Source organism: Taeniopygia guttata, chromosome 2 (genome assembly GCF_048771995.1).
Source record: "Taeniopygia guttata chromosome 2, bTaeGut7.mat, whole genome shotgun sequence".
Lineage (NCBI taxonomy): Eukaryota > Metazoa > Chordata > Aves > Passeriformes > Estrildidae > Taeniopygia > Taeniopygia guttata.
Window position 1 is genome coordinate 72,375,226 of NC_133026.1, and position 19,990 is coordinate 72,395,215.

General features: G+C 40.5%; 2 protein-coding genes across 5 annotated transcripts in view; one reads left to right on the plus strand and one right to left on the minus strand.

Annotated features, from left to right (window-relative positions):
* Nucleotides 1-16,979, minus strand: part of RECK (reversion inducing cysteine rich protein with kazal motifs) — a 47,911-nt gene extending 30,932 nt beyond the window's left edge. For 3 of the 4 annotated variants that reach the window (XM_030265618.4, XM_030265617.4, XM_072924208.1), the window contains exons 1-5: nt 16,791-16,977; nt 14,732-14,790; nt 10,748-10,822; nt 8,599-8,635; nt 1,521-1,606 (exon numbers count right to left, since the gene is read on the minus strand). In XM_030265618.4, the coding sequence (XP_030121478.1) occupies nt 1,521-1,606; nt 8,599-8,635; nt 10,748-10,822; nt 14,732-14,790; nt 16,791-16,869 (336 nt within the window). In that variant the 5' untranslated portion in view covers nt 16,870-16,977. Of the gene's footprint in view, nt 1-1,520; nt 1,607-8,598; nt 8,636-10,747; nt 10,823-14,731; nt 14,791-16,790 lie in introns of all 4 variants that reach the window. The other variant, XM_072924207.1, reaches the window with a different exon arrangement.
* The window catches only part of RBFA (ribosome binding factor A), a 399,231-nt gene that overhangs the window by 90,084 nt on the left and 289,157 nt on the right, over nt 1-19,990 (plus strand). The gene's annotated exons all lie outside the window — the stretch shown is intronic.

Below are 19,990 nucleotides of genomic sequence, written 5' to 3' on the forward strand. Positions count from 1 at the left end.
TTAAGAAAAAAGAGCAGACACCAGGACTGTTAATACGACATTTAGTGAAAATTCAAACCCTCATATTTCTGCACCAAGTTAGCTGATAGCAGAAGCACACAGAGCAACCTAGGTTTTGTGAAAGGTTTGCCAGACTCCAGAATACAGGAAGCATTTAAGAAATGGAAGAGCTTGAGCATAAAGATCTCCCCATTTTCCCTGCTGATTTATAACTTGTGAGTTGCTTTCCATTCTCTTCCCTCTTGTATGTTCATATCTATGGTTCCTATTGTCAAACTGAGTTGCAGAATTTCTCCCCACAAACTGCAGATTCCTTTGTTCTACACAAAATCTCGTGCTCCTTTTCCATATGACAAATATTAAAAACTATAACTACTATTAACATATTACTTCCCCTCCAGTAATTTAAAACACTTGGGTAAAGTCTGTCCTCAGGCCTATTACATTACTGCCTTCAAAATGACTCCAAAATCCCCTCAAGTTTTAAGGATCAAAATTAAAATCCAAATATTTCACATTATCTCTAATATTTGGCATGTATTTAGATTTTAGAATAAATGAAAAAAAAAAATAGGAAATGTTTTAACCAGAGTCTGCTAAAGTACAAAATATAGCTAAGATTCTGAAGCAACAGTCTACAATCAAACAATACAACATCTGATTTAGAGAATAATGAGAAATGATGTAACAATCATGATATTACATTAACAGAATTTAGTAAGACTACAATAAACAGAAATGCCTTTACCAGGTCTGGAGACACTTAAGCATTAAGACATATTTGAAAACATGGCTTAAAAATGCATTTGAGAATAAACATACATCTTCTTTTCTGAAGATCATAAATATCCAGTTTGTTTACTCACTCCTCATCTTTCTCCCACACTCCTCTGTACTCACTGCTTATCTCTTGCCACATAGTTTAAACCTTGTGCTTTTGGGTGAAAGTAGAATTTTTTTCGTTATGATGGCAGTTTGCAGTAGGCTGCTTGGTCAAGAACAAGACTACACAGGCAACATTCACAAATATGAATATTAAGTACCTCTGTGCTCCACAAATGAATTATAAGGATGATGATGAACACAAATATGCTCCTAGATTTTGAAGATGTTTTTAAAGCCACAAACACATATTTAGGGGAAAAAATCACTCAATGCTTCACAGATTTTGAATAAAAAGGTCATGGCTAAATTTACAAAATTTGCTTAAAACTTGATAAAAGCACTGGCTCTATTAACACTAAAAAAAAACCCTTTTCTTTCATATGATGAACAGAAACCTCTTTGAAGAGGCACAAAAATCTGTTTGGGGTTGTAACCACAATGTTGTATCACTAAACATGACACTACAAAAAAAAAAAAAGAGCTTAGGATCAGCCACATGTTGCCTTTCACTCAACATTATTTTAAAGTAGCAACTTTTATGTAGGGACTGTGACAAAAAGTGAGAAGTAAGCTTAGCATAACGAAAGAGAGCTGCAGAATCAGCCTGGATTCAGTCAGTAGGGTGAAAGCCTTACCTGCTTACATGCCTGCCGACACTCCACAGCAATAGCCAGCTCACAGCAGCCTAAACCAACCCACCCATCAGACTTCTTCAAAACTCCTTGGGAAAAAGATGACAGACTTTAAATTAGAGTAGAAAGAGAAACTATGCCATCATTTTCCCTACCCTCTACTTTTCAAATTTGGTAATCCTGTTCTCATTCAAGAAGCCTATGTATAGATTACATTTTATTGGAATTCCAAACCAACTTCAAGGAAAAACCACAAGTCTGTGTTTCCATAAATGCTGAAACTAGCAATTAATGAAGTACCTTCCACACATTGAGGATAAAGATGCTTTATGTAAACTGCTTTATATGTTCAATGGAAATACCAGATTTGGTTTATCTATCTAATCTGAAATATAAAACAACAAAAAACATCAGGAAAATAAATCTCATTACAGCATCATCTCTTACAGATACACCCTGTTGTTTGTTTCAATAGCACATTTCTCTACCAACTTTGCCAACGCAGAAAATGTTCTGTGTTCTTTCTCCAAACTTCCTGTGGTGTTTTTGGTCTGGATGGAGTTAAATCTCTTCAGCTGAGCTGGCATGGGGCTATGTTTTGGACTTCTGACTAAAACAGTGTCAATAACATAGAGATGTTTTAGTTACTGCAAATACAGGCAGCATCCAGGTCTTTTCTGTTTTTCATAGGGACTCAAAAATAGGCTGGCAGTGCACAAGAGATCAGGAGGGGACACTGCCAGGGCAGCTGACCCCAGCTAACATACCACATGGCACCATGCTCAGCAATAAAAGCTGGGGGTTGAGGATGGCAGGGGCTGCCCCTGCTTGAGAACTGGCTGGGTATCGGTTGGTGGTAAGCAATTATTTTCTTAATGCTTTACTTGTTTTTCTTGGGGTTTTTTCCTCCTTTCTTTCTTGTTTTTCCTTCCATTTTTAAATTAGAAACTGCCTTTATACCAACCCATGGGTTTTCTCAAGACTGCCCCCTGATTCTCCCCTCTCTCCCACTAATGGAAGAATGAACAAATACTGTGTGGTAATTAGCAGCCTACTGGGGTTAATCCACAACACTTTCTCTGTCATTTATCTCCCCAGCAACACAGTTTCATAGCCAGAACTATAGCCAACAGAAGTTTCCCATCTCCTCGTCTCTCTTAATCCATTTCTTTCACTGTTTGCATGATCGTCATTTCTTACCGCAAGGTTACATAGAAATACGGTAAGAAGCAAATTGCTGCCATAAGATGCTTCATCCTCTTAAATTAATAATAAATACAGATTTTCTAATGTTTTCCAAACACCATAAATAAAATTAACAAATGTATTCCTGTACCTATTTCACCTGTAACCTTAAAGAGAGAAATAAAGGGAAGGTTTGATCTATGCAGCTGTGATAAACTTGTTACACTCCTTTTCTTAGGCCAGGAGGTAGAATTATTTAACTCAAATGAACCACTCATTTTTGTTATGAATATTTAAAAAGTAAAGCAGTACTTTGTTACTGCTTATTATTTATTTATTTATGTAAATTATTTATTTCTTTATGTAGAAAAAAAAAGCGGAAAGCAGAAGAACCAGTAAGTTAGAATTAAAAAATGCTCTTAAGCCTACTGGAAATGCCTATTTAGAAGAGCCACATGGGGTGTCCAGCTTTAAAAAAGGTAAGTGAAAGAGCTAGGTGTAAGATCTTAAATTTAAATGCTATGAAAACACTTGGGAAAAAGTGTCAGAAAAAAATGAATAAAAAATAACTGCAATCAATAGAAAACAATGGCCAACTGGTATTTATAATGAAGAAAATTGCCTTTCAAACACACTTGATTGACTTTACAAACACAGGTGGCATAGAAAGCCTTGCCAGCATCTGTCTTTCATGACATTCCGATGGATAAATTAAGAAAATGTGCTAATGGCAAATTTATAAAGGAGGAGCAAAATTTGCACAAAGCAAAATGAACACATTCCCTGTGGACATTCAAATATGCATAACAGTTATTAAAATACAAATTCAAAGCTTAATGCTTGATGCAAGTAAGGTAGCAGCATTGCTCAGCAGGTGGAGGGAGTAGAGGGGCAAAGGTGCACTACAGCTTCTGGTTGTAGCTGTATTGGCAGTTTGACCATCTGAATGGTTCAGACCCTCTGCAGGCCCATGATCCACACGTCCTTCTGGAGACTCTCAAAATCCTCTTGACATCTCTTCAGAGCATTGCCTCAGCTTTCCAATTCACACTAGCTTTGAAGGTCACTAACAACTGCAAGTACAGCTCACCTTTCACTTCCCTAACTGGGGTGCAGAATTAGTTTTTCAGAGGTTAAGCATCTTTTTGACAGTGTCAGAGATCACTGTAGTGTACACATGAGTAGCTTGCAATCAGTGTTCAGGAATCTGGAATTTAGGTTTTCCTACATATGTACAGTTAATGGCCAAATCAACCACTCACTGTGCTCTGTTTTAGACATAAAATAACACATAAGTAATTTCTGCATAAATTCCTGTGTGGGGATTCCTTTCAATCAGAACAGTAATTTTTGGTAGAACATTTATTAGTAGGATAATGTAAGGCACTAGCAATCTAAAAAAACATCAAAGAAACATCATGTGCAATATGAAAAAAGATTTCCAGAAATCTCTGCTGCAATAACTAGCTTATCCAGGAGGAACACATGGTAAATACAGCTGGACAACTTCAGGAGCAGTGTCACCAATGAGCAATCACCACTGAGTAATCAGGCATCCATATTTTATGCAATACAGGGCCTGCGGTTTCAGACGTAATGGAACTAAACAGTGATAAAAGAATAAAACAAGCTACAAATACACACCAAATTAAGAAGGCTGATAATTTTCAGCTGTTGTTAATGTTTTCTTGGCAAGTGGCCCTCTCTCCAGGTTATATCCAGCCAGCAGACAGGCTTGTGAATAAATTGATGTCACATTCTCAAGAAACATTGAACTTCAATCTTAATACAGTAACTTGTAAATTAATCTTGTCATCAAGATAGTCATGTGCATTTCTAAATGAAAATACACCTTCAGTGCACAATTAATTGACTGGAGCCTACAGTTATGATAATTCATCACATTCACGTGTACCATACAGATTCCTGAGCCATAACAAATCATCTAGCTGACTAACACGAACTCCTAGCCTGCCCTCATATATGTTCCAGCTCCTTAATCACTTTACAGTGGCCCTTTAGTGAACTTGCTCCAGAGTGTTCATAGCTTTTTGTCCAAAATGCTCAGAACTGGACACAGTATCCCTGATGTGGTCTCACCAATGCTGAGTAGAGGGGAAGGATCAGCTCCCTTGATCTGCTGGCAACATTTTCACCGATGTAGTCCGGATGCTGCTGGTCTTCTTTGTTACAAGGGCACATTGCTGGATCATGTTCCATGTGCTGGTCACCAGGATTCCCAGGTACCTTTCTACCAAGCTGCTTTCCAGCTGGCCAAGTCTCCTGTGTGCTGTGGAGCATGGGGCCTTTGCCAGGTGCAGGACTTTGCATTTCCTTTCCTGTAATTTCATGAGGTCTGCTATTCCTTTGGTTAATCAACATCCCTGTGAATGGCAGCAAAACCACCTGGTCTGGCAACCTCTCCTTTCACTTTTGCATCACTGGCGAATACACTGAGGGTGAATTTTGTCCCATCATTAATGAAGATGTAAAACAGGACTAGACCCAGCATTAACCCTTGGGATACTGGCCTACAGCTGCACTCTGTGATGCTGATCAAACCTTCTGGCACATCAATTTGGCCAGTTTTAACTTCACCACCACTGCTCACTTATCCAGCTCACACTTCATCAGTTTGTCTATAAGCAAGTCATAAAAAATAGCGATGAAATCCTTACTGAAGCTGAGACAGATAACATGTACTGCCTTCCCCTCATCTAAAAAGGCAATCATCTCATCATTGAGGGTCATCAGGTTGGTTAAGCACAGTTTCCCCTTTATATATCAACGCTTACTATAGAGTATCATGTTCTTGTTCTCGATGTGTCTGGAAATTGTTTGCAGGAAGATCTGCTCCATTACCTTCTGAGGGCTTGAGATGAAACTGTCCAAGCCTATAGAGATCTTCAGGTCCTCCCTGCCCTTTCTAGAGGCAGGAGTGAACTTGATTTCTTTCCTTCTTCTTCAAAGTCCTCATTATCCCCTCTCAACACCTAACCCTATCCTCCTCCATCAAACACAAGTCTTCCTTGCTCTGGACTTTACGACTGATCTCAGAGACCTAGCACTCCTGCAGGTTCATCTTACCAAAAAAGACTGGGGCAAAGAAGACCACAGGCTATTTAGCGTCCTTTCCTGCCTCATTCATCAGCAGGCTCTCATTTTTCTCAGTCTTCCTTTTCTGCTGATACAGCTCAAGAAGCTTTCTAGCTGCCAATCACGTTATTCACCAGGATCAACTCCTGATAGGCTCTGGCTCTTCTAACCCCACCATGCATTAAGTGGAGCTTGGATAAGGTGATCTTTGAAAGTCAAGCAGCTCTCTTGGACCCTCCTTTTCTCCAGTTCCATGGCCCATGGCATTCTTCCAAGTAGATTGCCTGGGCCCTCATGTGTTTTCTCTTCAAAAGATACCAGGGTGATTAAAGCCGCCCATAAACATGAGGCCTGTGAACACAAGACTTCTTCCAGCTGCACAAAAATGGCCTAATTTACTACTTCAGCCTGATGAGGCAGTGTGCAGCAGACACCCACGCCATCACCCATGTCAGGCTCTCTGTACAATGCACTCCCATGCCCACAGGCTGTTCTCAGCTGGCTTATCAGCCATTCCAGGCAGAGCTCCATATAATCCAGTTAATGCTTTCACATAAAGGGCAACTCCTGCTTCTCATCTTCCTGTACCTGTCCTTCACAGCACACTTGCTGTGGGAGCTTTCCTGTGACTCCAACAGGATGGAAACCGGGTAACTGCACATAGGTCTGTACCCAATAAGAGAGAAAGTCTGTTTGCAAGCACTGGAATCAATAGTTTGCCTCCAAGGCCTTGTGGGGGGACAGGAAGGAGGTGGGGGGAGTCTGAGCAGATGCTGTAAAACTGTTGCAGCCTCCTCTTCCTCACTCCCACTTTTCCAACTATAGCATTTTAGTTTTGTAATTTCAAAGTTTTTTAGAAATCACACATGATACAATGGACTAGTTAAGCCTGATTTAATCTATTTTTGATCTCTCCTTTTAACATTACAGCCCTATCTTGTGATTTATGCTTTAACTTTTTATGCTGGATTTGCATTAATTGACTTTTGGTGAAGAGGGAAAGAGTCAGCCATGGAAGCAATTCTTGTGAGAAACAGCTAGCAGCTTCCTCCATGCCTGGCACAGCCAATCCCTGGCTGGCTCTGAGAACAGGCACACTGCTAAGCCAATTACAGAAGCTCGTAATACCTCTATGATAACATATTTACGAAAGAAGAAATCGTAGGAAGCTCTCTTTCTGCCCTTGGAGGGGTGGCCAGTGGTGCAGCCGAGCCCCATCCTGGCTGCCAAGATCCTGTCACCAGGGAGGCATCCTGGTGACACAAACACCTGTGGGGCCTGGACTATGTGACCAACAGCGAGAGGCACAGCAAGCAATTCTCCAGTGCAAAGCCTGGATGAAATCAGATTTTCAGTGCTGCAGAACTCTATAAAATCTTTTCAATTAATAGGACTTGAGAACAAATGAACCTATGAATACCAATTCTCTCCCAAGTCAGGAAAAAGGAAAAGGTGAAGACAGGTGAGGAGAACAACATGGTGGCACTAAGGTCAGTGCAAAGGAAGGAAGGGGAGGAGGAAGTGCTCCTTGCATCAGATATGAGATTCTTCTGCAAGCCGTGGTGAAGACTATAATACAACAAACTGTTTCCCTGTGATTCAGGAAGTGCATGGGAGGATGCAGCATTCACCCTCACCCCATGAGAAAAAGGCACTCATGCTGGAGCGTGTGGATGCTGAAAAGCTGTGATCTGAGAGACTTGAACGGAGAGAAAGAGAGAGAGAGAACACTTGCTTTCAGAGATAGAGGAAGAGGACCTTGCTTTTATACTAGAACAGCTCATCCTTAAAAACTGCACTCCATAAAATAAATGGCCCCTGAAAAGCAGTTGTGGGAAGACTGCAAGCCATGGAGGGACCTGACATTGCAAGCAGGTTCTGGGTGGACTATTAGCTGTGAAAATTAAAACCACATTAGAAAAGTTCACAGAGAACTGTTTCCTACAGGAAAGACCCCATAGCATAGCAAAAGAGACTCCTCTCCCCAAGTAAACTGAAGAAAGATCTTTAAAAGGGGTAAACGGACTAAAAATCCCATATTTTGTCTCCCTGTGCTGTCACTGGGAAGGAAAAAAGGCTGGGGAGGAGGAGAAAGGTGTTCTAAAGGTTTCTTTTAGTTCTCATTATCCTCTTTCAATTCTGTTGATATTCTTTTTCTTTATACCTTTTAAAGTTTTGTGCCTGCTTTGCCCCTAAAGCACATTTCTCCTAATCTTTATCTCACCCCATGAGTTTTTGTCCCCCGCCTCTGCTTAAATACAGCAGAGGGAAATGAATAAATGATTTCTTGTGGGTGATCTGGCATTTGGCCAGCTTCAACCTGTCACACTTTCTAAATCCACTTGTACTAAGCAGTTTGGTTCATAATCTGAGCCCCTGCACTTAAATTGTTTGCCTCATTCTTACTATCTCCCCGTGTTACTGTTTTTGTTCAAATTATGCTGCATCTAGAGTAAAGTCATAATTATCAACCATTTTGTAGATCAGGTTAATGTGTAACAAAATCAAAAAACCCAAAAATCTTGAAAATAAAGAAATGCTGATATTTCCCTGATTTGTCACAGAAGAACATGTTTAATTATACAACCATTAAATATTTTTAACTAGGAAAAGAAAACTATTAATAAAATACACAAGTAACTCATTATATACTAGAGGAAACTTAACAACACACACTTTGTATTAGATGCATAATAGAAGCAAACTATCATGAAATCTATACATGCAGGTGGCAGATACAATATCAAAACAGACAGGGTGAAAAAGCAACATGATTAAATAGTCAACTGGTATTTCTTACCTGGCAAAGAAGAATTTATACAACCCCACACCTCTCTCTGAAAAGTAAAAATGCAATTAAGCAAAAGCAAGTCTACAGAATAAGAGAGTTTATAGCAGACTCAAAACAGCAATTTCAGCATTTTTTCACTGTGTTTTAAATATCTGATTGGAAGAATTCTTATATTTAAACATATTTTAAAGAAGTGCTATGATAGAAGCTGAGTACCACTTCCTTCCATGAGAGGGGCTGCTATGCACAGACTATGGAATCAATAGCAGCATTTTGCAGGTGCAGAACATAATGCAGTTATCTAGAATACACAAGATAGTCAACTCTCTCCATCAGTGTTCACAGAAGTAAACAGCAACTTAAAGAATAAGATTTGTCCAGGACTAAGACCTGTGGAGAAGCTCACTGCCCTGGCATTCAATCCCACCAGCTTAAAAATACCCTAAACACACAAAACCACACAGAAAACAAATTTTAAAAATTTTAGAAAGTGTTTCAATCTCACTTACACAGCAAACCATACTGTCACACATCTATCTATCTATCTACCTACCCATCATCACAGGAATTGATGACTTTCCAAAGTTGCAATGGATCTGTATTTAATGATCTAACGCTATCCTCCTCTGTATCTGTGGAAGTTTTGTACCTAGACAAGAGCCAAAGCAAGATCAAACACAGATGGTAAAGAGCTGCTACTTCTGCAAGTTCCATCCCTTTGATTCAGCTGACTTCCTTTATTTCATGAGGAGGTTAATGGTTGGACTCAACAATCTTTAGGATCTTTTCCAAACTAAATGCATCTATGAATCAAAGAAAAAAAATCACCTCTTGTGTTGAGAGTTACTTTTTAAATTAATACCAGGCAATACCCTTCCTATCATATTCCTTAAAAGAATACACACAACACAATGTCTGTAACCAGTGCTCAAGAATATTGACCATCTGATTAAATCTAAACCCATCTGCTCATCAGTGAAAAGGCACTAGAACACCTGTCCAACAAGACAAGAGGTATCTCAGAACAATAAATAAGGTTGTTGAATGGTTAACTATTTTATGTATCTAGATATTACCAGTTCCGTGACATTAATTTAAGATCCACACTGGACAGCTGACTTGTCATTTATAAAGATAATAATTGGGAGTTACAAAAACCATTGTGTCATTTTCTCCCTTTCAGATAATCTCCAATGGTGTCTTTATCAGAAGCAGTTCTCTACTGTACAGATGAGATTCTACTCATCAGGGAACGAAAGATAAAGAAAATCAGTACCAAACCAAACACTATTCAGTACTTCAACAGGTTTTCATGACAGGTTTTACTCATACCAGGAGCTGTCTATAACCTTCTGAGACCTTAGAGCTATTGACCCCAGAAACAAAAAACCGAAGGAACTTTGACACACAGATGGAAGGGCTCTATAACTGGACACAATCCCATGAAGTTGCTGATTGAATTATTATTTTAATTTACATTATTATATTACTTATTCCCAGATTGACTGCTCATACACATTCCTCACTTGAGCTGCGTTTTAGGCTCACTTGAGCTGAGTTTTAGCTGAGCTATGTTTTAGGCTTGCTGCAAACAGTATTGATACTGTTCAGAAGTAACAGAAATTACCAGAAGAAAGCAGGCATTTCTGACTGCAAAAGGGTGCCAAGTTATAGATAAGACTCTAAAATTTACAATCTGAATGACCACACTTATCTATTCTCTGATTAGATTGTCCTTAGAGGAGGCAGCAGATTACACTCTTTTTTTAGTGAAACTAAAGAACTTTAGTGACACTACAGAACTTTCAGGAAACAATAATCTTACTTATCCAATTAAAGCATTACTTCAGTTTCTCAGGTAAGGCCATAAACAATTTGGTGCAGCTATCAGAGCCTTCTTGTCTTAGCCCAAGACCTCATGGCTTTGTGCCACGCATGTTGGAAGGCACAATCTAATTTAAGTCACTACCATTAACATCCAAGTGACAATCACCCAGCACAAGTTTTTACAACATAGATAAGATTTTCATTGCATTTTATAGCTTATACATGCCACGCTAATGCAAGTAACATAATTTATGATAGCTTTACAAAGAAAAAAAAAAAATCCTACTTCGAGTTTAAGTCTCATTTGAAGAGCTTTTCTATCAAGCCTTACCATTGATTCTGGACAATATTCAGGTGCTCGCTGCAGTAAGTGCTTCAAACGGGAGTCACTCTTAGAAGACAAAATCTGTTAGAAACAAAAAACATCTTAAAATGTAGAGAATGTAATGGCACATCAAATACTTTTTAAAATTGATTTCACTGGTTTTAGTTTCTCCAATATCTAGTCTGACTACTTTGCCTAACAGTGTTAACAGAATTCAGATATAAGATTTCTTTTTATGTATTTGTAGTTTCTCAAATATGTTTCACTTTTTATAGAGACACAACTTTTTCTGTTTAGAAGAAATGAGAATTTCCTCCTCAAACATTTCAATCAAAATGTTTCTACTGAATGTGGAAGTGCAACGTTAACAAGAGGATTTCTGCTGCACATATCAAAACCCTATACAACTCTATTTACTTAATTAACCTTCTGCTACATGTTACATGACCTGAAGCAATTAAAACTTCAGGAAAACCCTGAAACAAATAATTTCTTTGGAAAAAGGTAGAACAAAACTGAGACTAGTTTTGTAAAGACACAATCAAAACTAACAGGGGAATGCACAGTACCCACAGGAAAACTGAAAACCCAGGAGCTCACTGGATGGAATACAATTGAGGATATTAAAGGTGTTGTTCCCTTAGCAGTCTAAAAAAGGCTTATTTATAAATTAAAACAAGAAACTGGTCAACAAGAGGAATGGAAACAGACCTATTAATGTGTGATATGAAAATAGAAATATTTTATATATAACTGAAACAGATGAATTTCAGAAGCAAAAATACATTACAGTTCTATTCTAAATTTTTTCTACTCTAACACTATAAACTATCAGTTATATTATAACATGATAAACCTACTGAAAGAAAATCAAGAGAACACCACCATTTGTTTCAGAAATGAGAGCAAAAAAGGAACTGTATTAGTATTTTGACTCTTCTGAGGTCATAGAATAATAAAATAATTCAGGTTAGAGGGGATCTCAAGATCATTTATTTCAAACTCGTGCTCAAAGAAGGGTAAACTACAAGACCAGACCATGGTGTCCATCCACTTATTCTTTCCATCTGTCCAGGTCCCTCTGGATGACAGTCCTACCATTAAGATTATAACACTTCCTTTCAGCTTCATATGGCCTGAAAATTCAGTGAGAGTTGCCTTGTCCAGGTTGTTAACAAAGATGTTAAACAGGACAGGTGCCAGGGCAGACCCCTTTGGTATTCCACTTCTTATTAGCCTGCAGGCAAAGTAGGACCTATTAACTCTATCTCTGAGCCTGATTTTACAACCAGTTTTTTACTCATCTAATTGCCCATTCCTCAAACCCATAAGATCCTAAAATGAATACAAATACATCGAGTGAATTAATGTTTAGAAATTTGCTACAGACAATGCAAATGACATCCACACCTTTCCCCTCATCCAGAAATCCAGCCTTAGTATTAAACCAGGTTGGCCAGGAATGATTTACTGACACTAAATCACACACTGCCTTCAGCAACAGCTTTACATTTTTTCCTTCTTCAGCCTTTAACTACTGCCATAAAATGTCTTGTTGCCCTTGACTTCCTCTGAGAGTCTCAATTCCAGATGAGCTTCGTCTTTCCCTAAATAACCTTACCTGCCTTGGCAAAAGGTCTAAATTCTTCTTGTAAAACATTTCCCCAATTCTACACTCTCTATACCATATCTTCTCTGCACCAAAGTTTGTTAATGACTTCTCTGTTTATCTGAATCAGATTCTTGGAACATTAAGGTGGTCTCCTGGGAGCAGGGATGAACAGTCCTTATGCTTGGAGAAGGCTATGGATAGAGTCTTCTGGAACGGTATAAAGATAAATGTTGACAGGAAACTTATCACTATGAAACTTCTCAGAAATAAATTTAGGAGAAAAAAAGTCAACTGAAAAAAGAGAGGCTGCTTATTCCTTGCTACAGTATCTATGTTTAATCAATCATGAAAAGGAGATGATACTAAAGCGAAGAGTGGAGTAATACCTACTAGGAATGCAAAATGATTAGGTGTTTGAATCATGTTAGTTGACAAACACATCTGTAATCCACATTCACTTATTCAAAAGTCTCACAGTAGCTCATTTACTGGTTAGCAGAATTCCTTACCCTTAATCAAGCTTTCTTCCTTAACTGGCAGGATCCAGGGCTACATCACTGGGTGTCCTGTGCCTTTCACCCTAGTCCCTGGGCTCCCAGGCTAGGCCTCCCTAAATAATATTGCCAGTGTCTGTATAGATGTGCACGGTACACAATGGGTAACAGTCTGAGGGTCAAAAAAACCTTGTGATTCCTGCAACATCCTAGATCTGAGTCCCTGAAAACCAAAGGACCTTAGCCAGAAAGTCTCCTCTGCAGGTGAGTGCCTCCAGAAGGGAGTGTTTCTCCTGGTGGGACTGTTTACAATCTGCTGGTTAGACCAAGATGGCTCCTCAGCAAATCATTCTTCCTCATCTACTCCAAGGCCCCAACTCTAATCTGCAAGTACATATCCACAGACAGCCATGAAATTTCTTCCTCCTGTCAGCTGCACAAAAAGGTTACAGAAGACGAAAACCAGTAAAATAACAGCAGACAGTTCCTTCAGTCAGCCTGTTGCACCATATGAAAGGATCACACAGAAAATGACACCACTAGCCTGATGTAAGGTAGCTAAGTCAGCTACTTATAGCATACTTTGAGAGGCACCAATTTTGCTTCAGACTTTTTCTAGACCACTCACTACTAAGATTCTGGATCTGCTGATTATCTGAGAGAGATTATCCAGATTAAGCCAGAACAGTGTATCTTACAAAACTCACAGAAAACTATGTAATAATTAGAACCAATATAGCAGAACTGGGATGGAATTTGACAGTAAAAAGCTGGCAGTCTTTCATCAAGAGCCAACAGGAATTCACATGATAAAGTAGAAACTTCAAACCAGTGAAACACAAGAAAGAAATTGGAAGATGATTCCAAATGCTGTATCACTGCAGCTACTAAAGTTACCAAAATTTTTATATATAGGAATGGATATCTTTCTCTTATATCCAAGTTCAAACACAGTTTTTAAGACTGAGTGCCACACTTTTTTTAATAATGCCATGTATAGTTTTGGTTACCTGCATTAAAAGAGATGAACTTATGCTGGAAGGGCTGCAAGAATTATTATAGGAATTGAGAGAATATCTTATGCAAAGAGACTGTAAGACTTTTCCTTCTTTGACCTAACAATATGAAAGCTGAAAGAAGATTTCATTGCATTCTCTAGATATATCAGGGAGGGGAAAGTGCAATTTAAAGTGGAAGTTTTGTTAGTACAGTCAGAGATAAATATAAACTTAATCACAAAACTTTAATATAAAAATTGTATCTACATCAATGTAAATTTTACTGAAGTAAAATTCTTACATAGATGAATAAATGTAACTGCACACACACCCAAAGCTGTACAAATTACTACCCACAGGTACAAATCTAAACATAAGTTATGGAAAAATACTTTTCAAGCTTGAATTCAGAACAAACAGTGTTATGAACAGAGTAAGTGAGCAGATTTTTGCTGCATTTACAAAGCCAAAATCATAATGAAATGCTTATTGGACAAACAAGAACCTGAAGGAAGAAAGAATAATACCAGCATCTTGTTCTTCAGTTTGAACTCCCCAGAACTTAGAAACACGAAAGAGTCATAAATTCTGTAAAATACCTTCAGACCTCTCATTTCCCAATGTGCATATCACTTCTTGATCAAATTGTGGTCTTAGGTTGGAATTTCTATTTTTCATCAACTTCAACAGAACCCGTTTTCCACTATGAAAGGAAAGAGGACTATGGCTCTAAAACTTCCAAGTTCTCATTTTGATACCATTACATCTCACAATTCACACACAGCCTCCAGAGAGAGGATTATTAGCTTATGAACTTAATGTTGCTATATCATTATCTAAAGGCACAATTTCAACTCTGATGGAGTTAAATTTAAAACAAGCTTACCTGTTCACAGACATCACGGCACATTAAATTGTCCTTTGCATGGTAACAACAAGACAAGCCTATGGAAAAGCAGGGAGGGGGAAAAGATATTTAAAAGATTTGAAATACTTTATCATCACTACTGAACACAAGTACACACTTGATGTTCTATCAGGACAGTATTTTGCCTACATATGACTGTGGGAAACATTCCTTCCCAAAAGGCAAAAAATTAACAAGAGAAAGTTTTGTTCTGAAAATGATGAAGATCTTTACAAGAAGTCTCACAGTTACCTCTGAACACTCACTGCCACCAAAATGAGATCTCTCCCCCTTTCTGCCTGAAGTCACATTTCTGCTACTTAACTTGCACTAGCTTGGCACATGGTAAGTTCCTTCATGAGACAATTTAATTTATTAACTCAGGGGAAACAAAAAAGAATAAATATGAAAAAGTAAACAAAAAACTCGCCAAAAATCTCTGTAGAGAATATGTGCCTTTGTAAATTGAATCATCTCACAGAATCTGAAAACAACTGATGCACTGAGAAGTCACCGAAAGACTGAAGCTTAAAGCAGCATTTTTAGAATTATACTCTGCTGTGCTTTGTACCCCCTACCATTCAAATATTTTGTTCATTCATGGTTAAGCTTGGCAAATATAAAATGAATTGAACAGTGCCTTAATATCCATTTTCATCCTCGTTTTCCTGTGTTTTCCAGTGTTTTAGAAAACAGACAGAGGTGTCCTTCAAAGCTTTTACTTCCATACACATGATCATTTAATGATTACAGATTTCTGCTGAGATGCATCTGAACTATGTATTACACTGGTATAACAACAGAAGTCTTTTTCAAAACACCTTACCAAACAGATTTTGACTGAATCATCAAGAATGAACTTGGGCATTAATTCTTTGCAATATTAGTAGGTTTATCAATGGAAAGCTGGGCCAGAGTCCCTTGTATTTCATTTCACTAGTTTTTTACTGTCTCCCTCCTAGAACTAAGCCTCACTAGAAACCAAAACTACAGAACCATTAAATGCCTATAAATGTCTTAGTGACTGCAGTCTCTTCTGCTTTAAAGTATTACATGTTTTGTAGTTTCTACTTCTATGACAATAATGTCATCTATGTATTAAAAGGTGTTTTCCAGTGTCTGTCTTAAGCTGGCTTCTTTTTCCACCACTCTTTTTTTGGTCCTGTCAGGAAGTTACGGACACATAGATTCCTAGAATAGTTTGGGTTGGAAGAGACCTTAAAGATCAGCTAGCTCCAAACCCCCTGCCAAGGGCAAGGACACTTTCCACTAGACCAGACTGTTTAGAGCCCCATCCAGACTGGTTTGAAAACATCCAGGAATGGAGCATCCATCCTCTGGGAAGCCTGGACATGACTGGCATTCTGGGCTGCAAGCACAAATTACCAAGACATCTGCTATCACAGCTGTAATGTGGGAAGATATTTTACTGCTATCCTTCTCTTTATTAAACGTCGAGTATTTAAAAATACTCGATACCTTGTTCGATACCACTCTTCCACTGAAAACAAGGAATAGGAGCTCTGGAACACACAGCCTGATCTGACACTGCGTCAGGTTTTATCCATTTAGACCATTTCCAGCAACAATCCTGGGAATCCATCCGCAGGCAGCGTAACAACGGAAGGCACACATCCCGGCCCCGAGGCACGGAACCCGCTGGGGCAGACGAGGAGGTCTATGCCCGAGGTCACGGTGCCGGGTGGGATGCCGGAGATCCGGCCGCTATGCAGGCTATGGAAATGCCTCTCCCCGGCTCCGGATCCGACCGCAGCGATCCCGGCGGGCACTCTCCCTCCCCGGGGAGCCGGCGCAGGCACCAGCCCGGACCGGCAGCGCTGTCGCTTCCTGGCCGCGGGGCACGTGCGGGGCGGCGTCCCTCCTTTTCCCCGACTCCCGCATCCCGCCCCGACCGCGGCCGGACGGGAGAGTCCCGCGGCGCCCCATCCCCGCCGGCGACGCCGCCCCTGCGCCATGTTGTAGAGAGGGACCCGCGGAGCCGCCTCCCCTCACTCCCTCCCCCGCGGTCGCTACTCACCGGCCGCCGCGGGGCACAACAGCGGGGCCGCCGCCAGGCACAGCAGGGCCCAGGGCCACCGAGCGGCCGCCGCCACCATGGCCGGGTCTCGAACCCGCGCCCCCCCCGCCCGGCGCCCCCCAGCCGCCGCACAGACGGTCGGACGGAGGGAGGGACGGGCGGGATCTTCCACCGGCAGCGCCCCCTCCCGCCGAGCCAGCGCCACCGCCCGCCGCGCCCATTGGCTGAGCCGCCCCGCCAGGCCCCGCCCCATTGGCTGCAGCGCCCCGCCAGGCCCCGCCCCCGCCCGGCCGCCGGGGTCATTCCAGCGGGAGCCGGGAGTGGGGGGGGTGTTGGGCTCTGCTCCTTCTGCTCCTGCTCCTCCTGCTCTTCCTCCTGCTCCTCCTCCTGCTCCTCCTCTTGCTCCTCTGCCCGCCCGTGGGCTGACCGCGGGCGCCCGTTCTGTGTTGCCAGGGCCGCAGGCATCCCGCAGCCTTTCTTCCCCCCGGCCCATGGAGCGGCAGGGCCATGCCCAGAGGGAGGACTCGGGCTCTGTCTGAAAAGAGGACTAAGGAGAGGAGAAGGGGGCACAGACTCGGTTGATTTAGTTTATTTCTATTTTTATATAGTACTTGAATTATTAACATAATTCTAGACATCACTTTTAAAGCATTGGTTGCAGCCTTACAGTACTTAAATGGGGCTTATGAAGAGGAGGGATAGTGACTTCAGGCAGATAGTGACAGGACAAAGGGGAATAACTTAAAACTGAAAGAAGAGATATTTAAATTAGATATTTGGAAGAAAGTCTTTACTCACAGGGAAGTGCCTTACTGGCACAGGTTGCCCAGAGGAGCTATGGATACCCTATGCCTGGCAGTGTTCAAGGCCAGGTTGGACGGGGCTCTGAACAACCTGGTCTAGTGAGAGGTGTCTGCCCGTGGCAGGGGATTTGGAACAAGACGGTCCTTAAGGTCCTTTCCAACCCAAACCATTCCGTGATTTTTATGATTGTAAGGCAACTTTATAGCAAGGTTTTCTGCTTGAGATTACTTTGTGTATCCAGTGGCTGAGGGACAAGGGGCCTCACTGGCCCCAAGCATTAACCTATGGACTCTAAATGGAAGGAAAGACTGATTGCTGAAATCTTAGCCTCAGGCAGAATTTTTCCTATAAAAACCACTTGTGCCAGGAGGGAAGTGTGTGGGCATAGAGGAAAACCTCTGCTGAGGCTGACCTCTTTGTTGCATACCCAGGGCTGACCCCGGGCTTGGCTCTGTTCTTTCCTGGTGGCTAGCTAGATAGAATTTGATTGCAAAATAAATATTTTATTTTTTAATTTTAATTTGGCTGGGTAAATTTTCATTTATAACATAACTTACATGTCAGTTAAGTATCTGGTTTTTCCCCCCCTCAATCCAAGGTTAATTTCTGCTAATTTTCTATTTTGGGACTTAAAATTCACGGCGAGCCCACGAGGCGGCAGCAGATCCCAAAGGAAAATTAGTACGATGGCTGAACTTGTGGGCTGGTTTAAATTCTCTGAAAATACCGAGGGTCTGAACAGTTTAGATGCATTCTTCTCAGTAATGCTAAATGGTTTAATCTGGCTTGATTTGGGACGAGGGCGAACTGCTGTGCATCCCGCTTCCCCTGAGTGCCACTTCTGTGCCGAGTCATTAGCAGCAGTAATTCGTCCCCCAAGCAAACAGGCAGGGAGAAGATGTGGGCGGGTATGATAATTCAAAGGTCGTTCATAGTCACTCTAAGCCACCTCTTCAGTTCCAGATGAAATATTTGAGACCACTGAAAGTATTTCCTTCACTTTAAAGCAGCAAACAGAACTTTGAAATAATATAAGCTTCTAAAATTTGGCTTTCTGTAAGGGCGGTATGAAGTTTAATTGTTCTAGAAAGCAAATAATTTTGTCCTTTGGAGTTTGGATGCTGAATCTGCAGGCTACTGTTTTCCACTTAAACCACGTCCATCGGCCTTTTCAAAGCAGCATCCGTTTGGAATTGAGTCCTACCCAGTATTTAAGAATGAGAAGTGGAATTCTGGGACTTGAAATAATTAGAAGTCTCAGTGTAAAGCAGTTTGCTACAAGTATGCTGACAGCATAATTTTAAAGTCTGGTGGTAGGACAGAAAATCGTTTTTCAAGTGTTATCTTGTTTTTTGCTGCTCCTGTCGACTGCTAAGGGAAAAGGAATACTTTTTTTTCCCCTGTATGCTGTATTTCCTGTTGCCTAGAATATAATAATGTCTGCTCATTCAGCTACACTTTTAGTATTACCTTGAATAATTAGTTCATTATCTTTTGTGCTGAGTAGTACTTGGTCCTGCCTTCTTATCCTAAGAATTGCTGACTGTTACTCCATAGTTTATGTTAAGTCTCCCTCAGCAATAGTTGAAGATACTGATAATCACTGTCTGAGTTACTGGTTGAAAAACACATTCTACTGAAAGAGCTCTGACATGATCAGGATCCCCTCAGAAAGTAAAATGATGCCACAGTTTTCTTATATCCAGATTGTCAATGTGGCAAATCTCTGTGTGTTTCAGCAGAGTACTTTGTGGACCGAAGAGTGTCCTGTATTTGAATACACATTTTATCTCATTTGAGATATGCAGTGTTGCTTTGCTGTAATTCTCAGGATATCTACATCTTGCAATTGGAAAGGTGCTTACAACACTTGTGAATTTACCCTAATTAGCATTAATTTGCCTAATCTGTGTATCAACAACTGGATAAATGCATGATAAGCCAGTGCCAGATTCCTAGCAAGAGTTTAATCGTTCTCCTGTGTTCATCTCCAGGTTGGAACCAAGACAGGGCTTTACAGCTGCCTCAGATGTGTCTCTGGGCAAACTGAGGAACCGTGGGGCAGTCCTGGGGCTGTCCCTAGCAAGCTGGTAGCTACTAAGTGAGACTACTGTTTCTTCGGGCTAAGCATGGATTTCCACAACAAAGCCTCTTTCAAAGAGAATTTTTTCTTAAAGAGGCAAACCTCCTTGTTCAGGCAAAGCTTAGTGACTTTATATTTTCTCTGTTAGATCTCAGCCAGCATTTTCTACCTGACTTTCTAAATAATTAACATGAACGAGAAAGATTATTTTCAAATTACATTTTTTTTTAACCCAGAAAAGTAGATTTATATTAAAAGAAAAGATATTAATACAAAAGGTGGTTTTGATGGCTGGTATTACACACATCAGAAG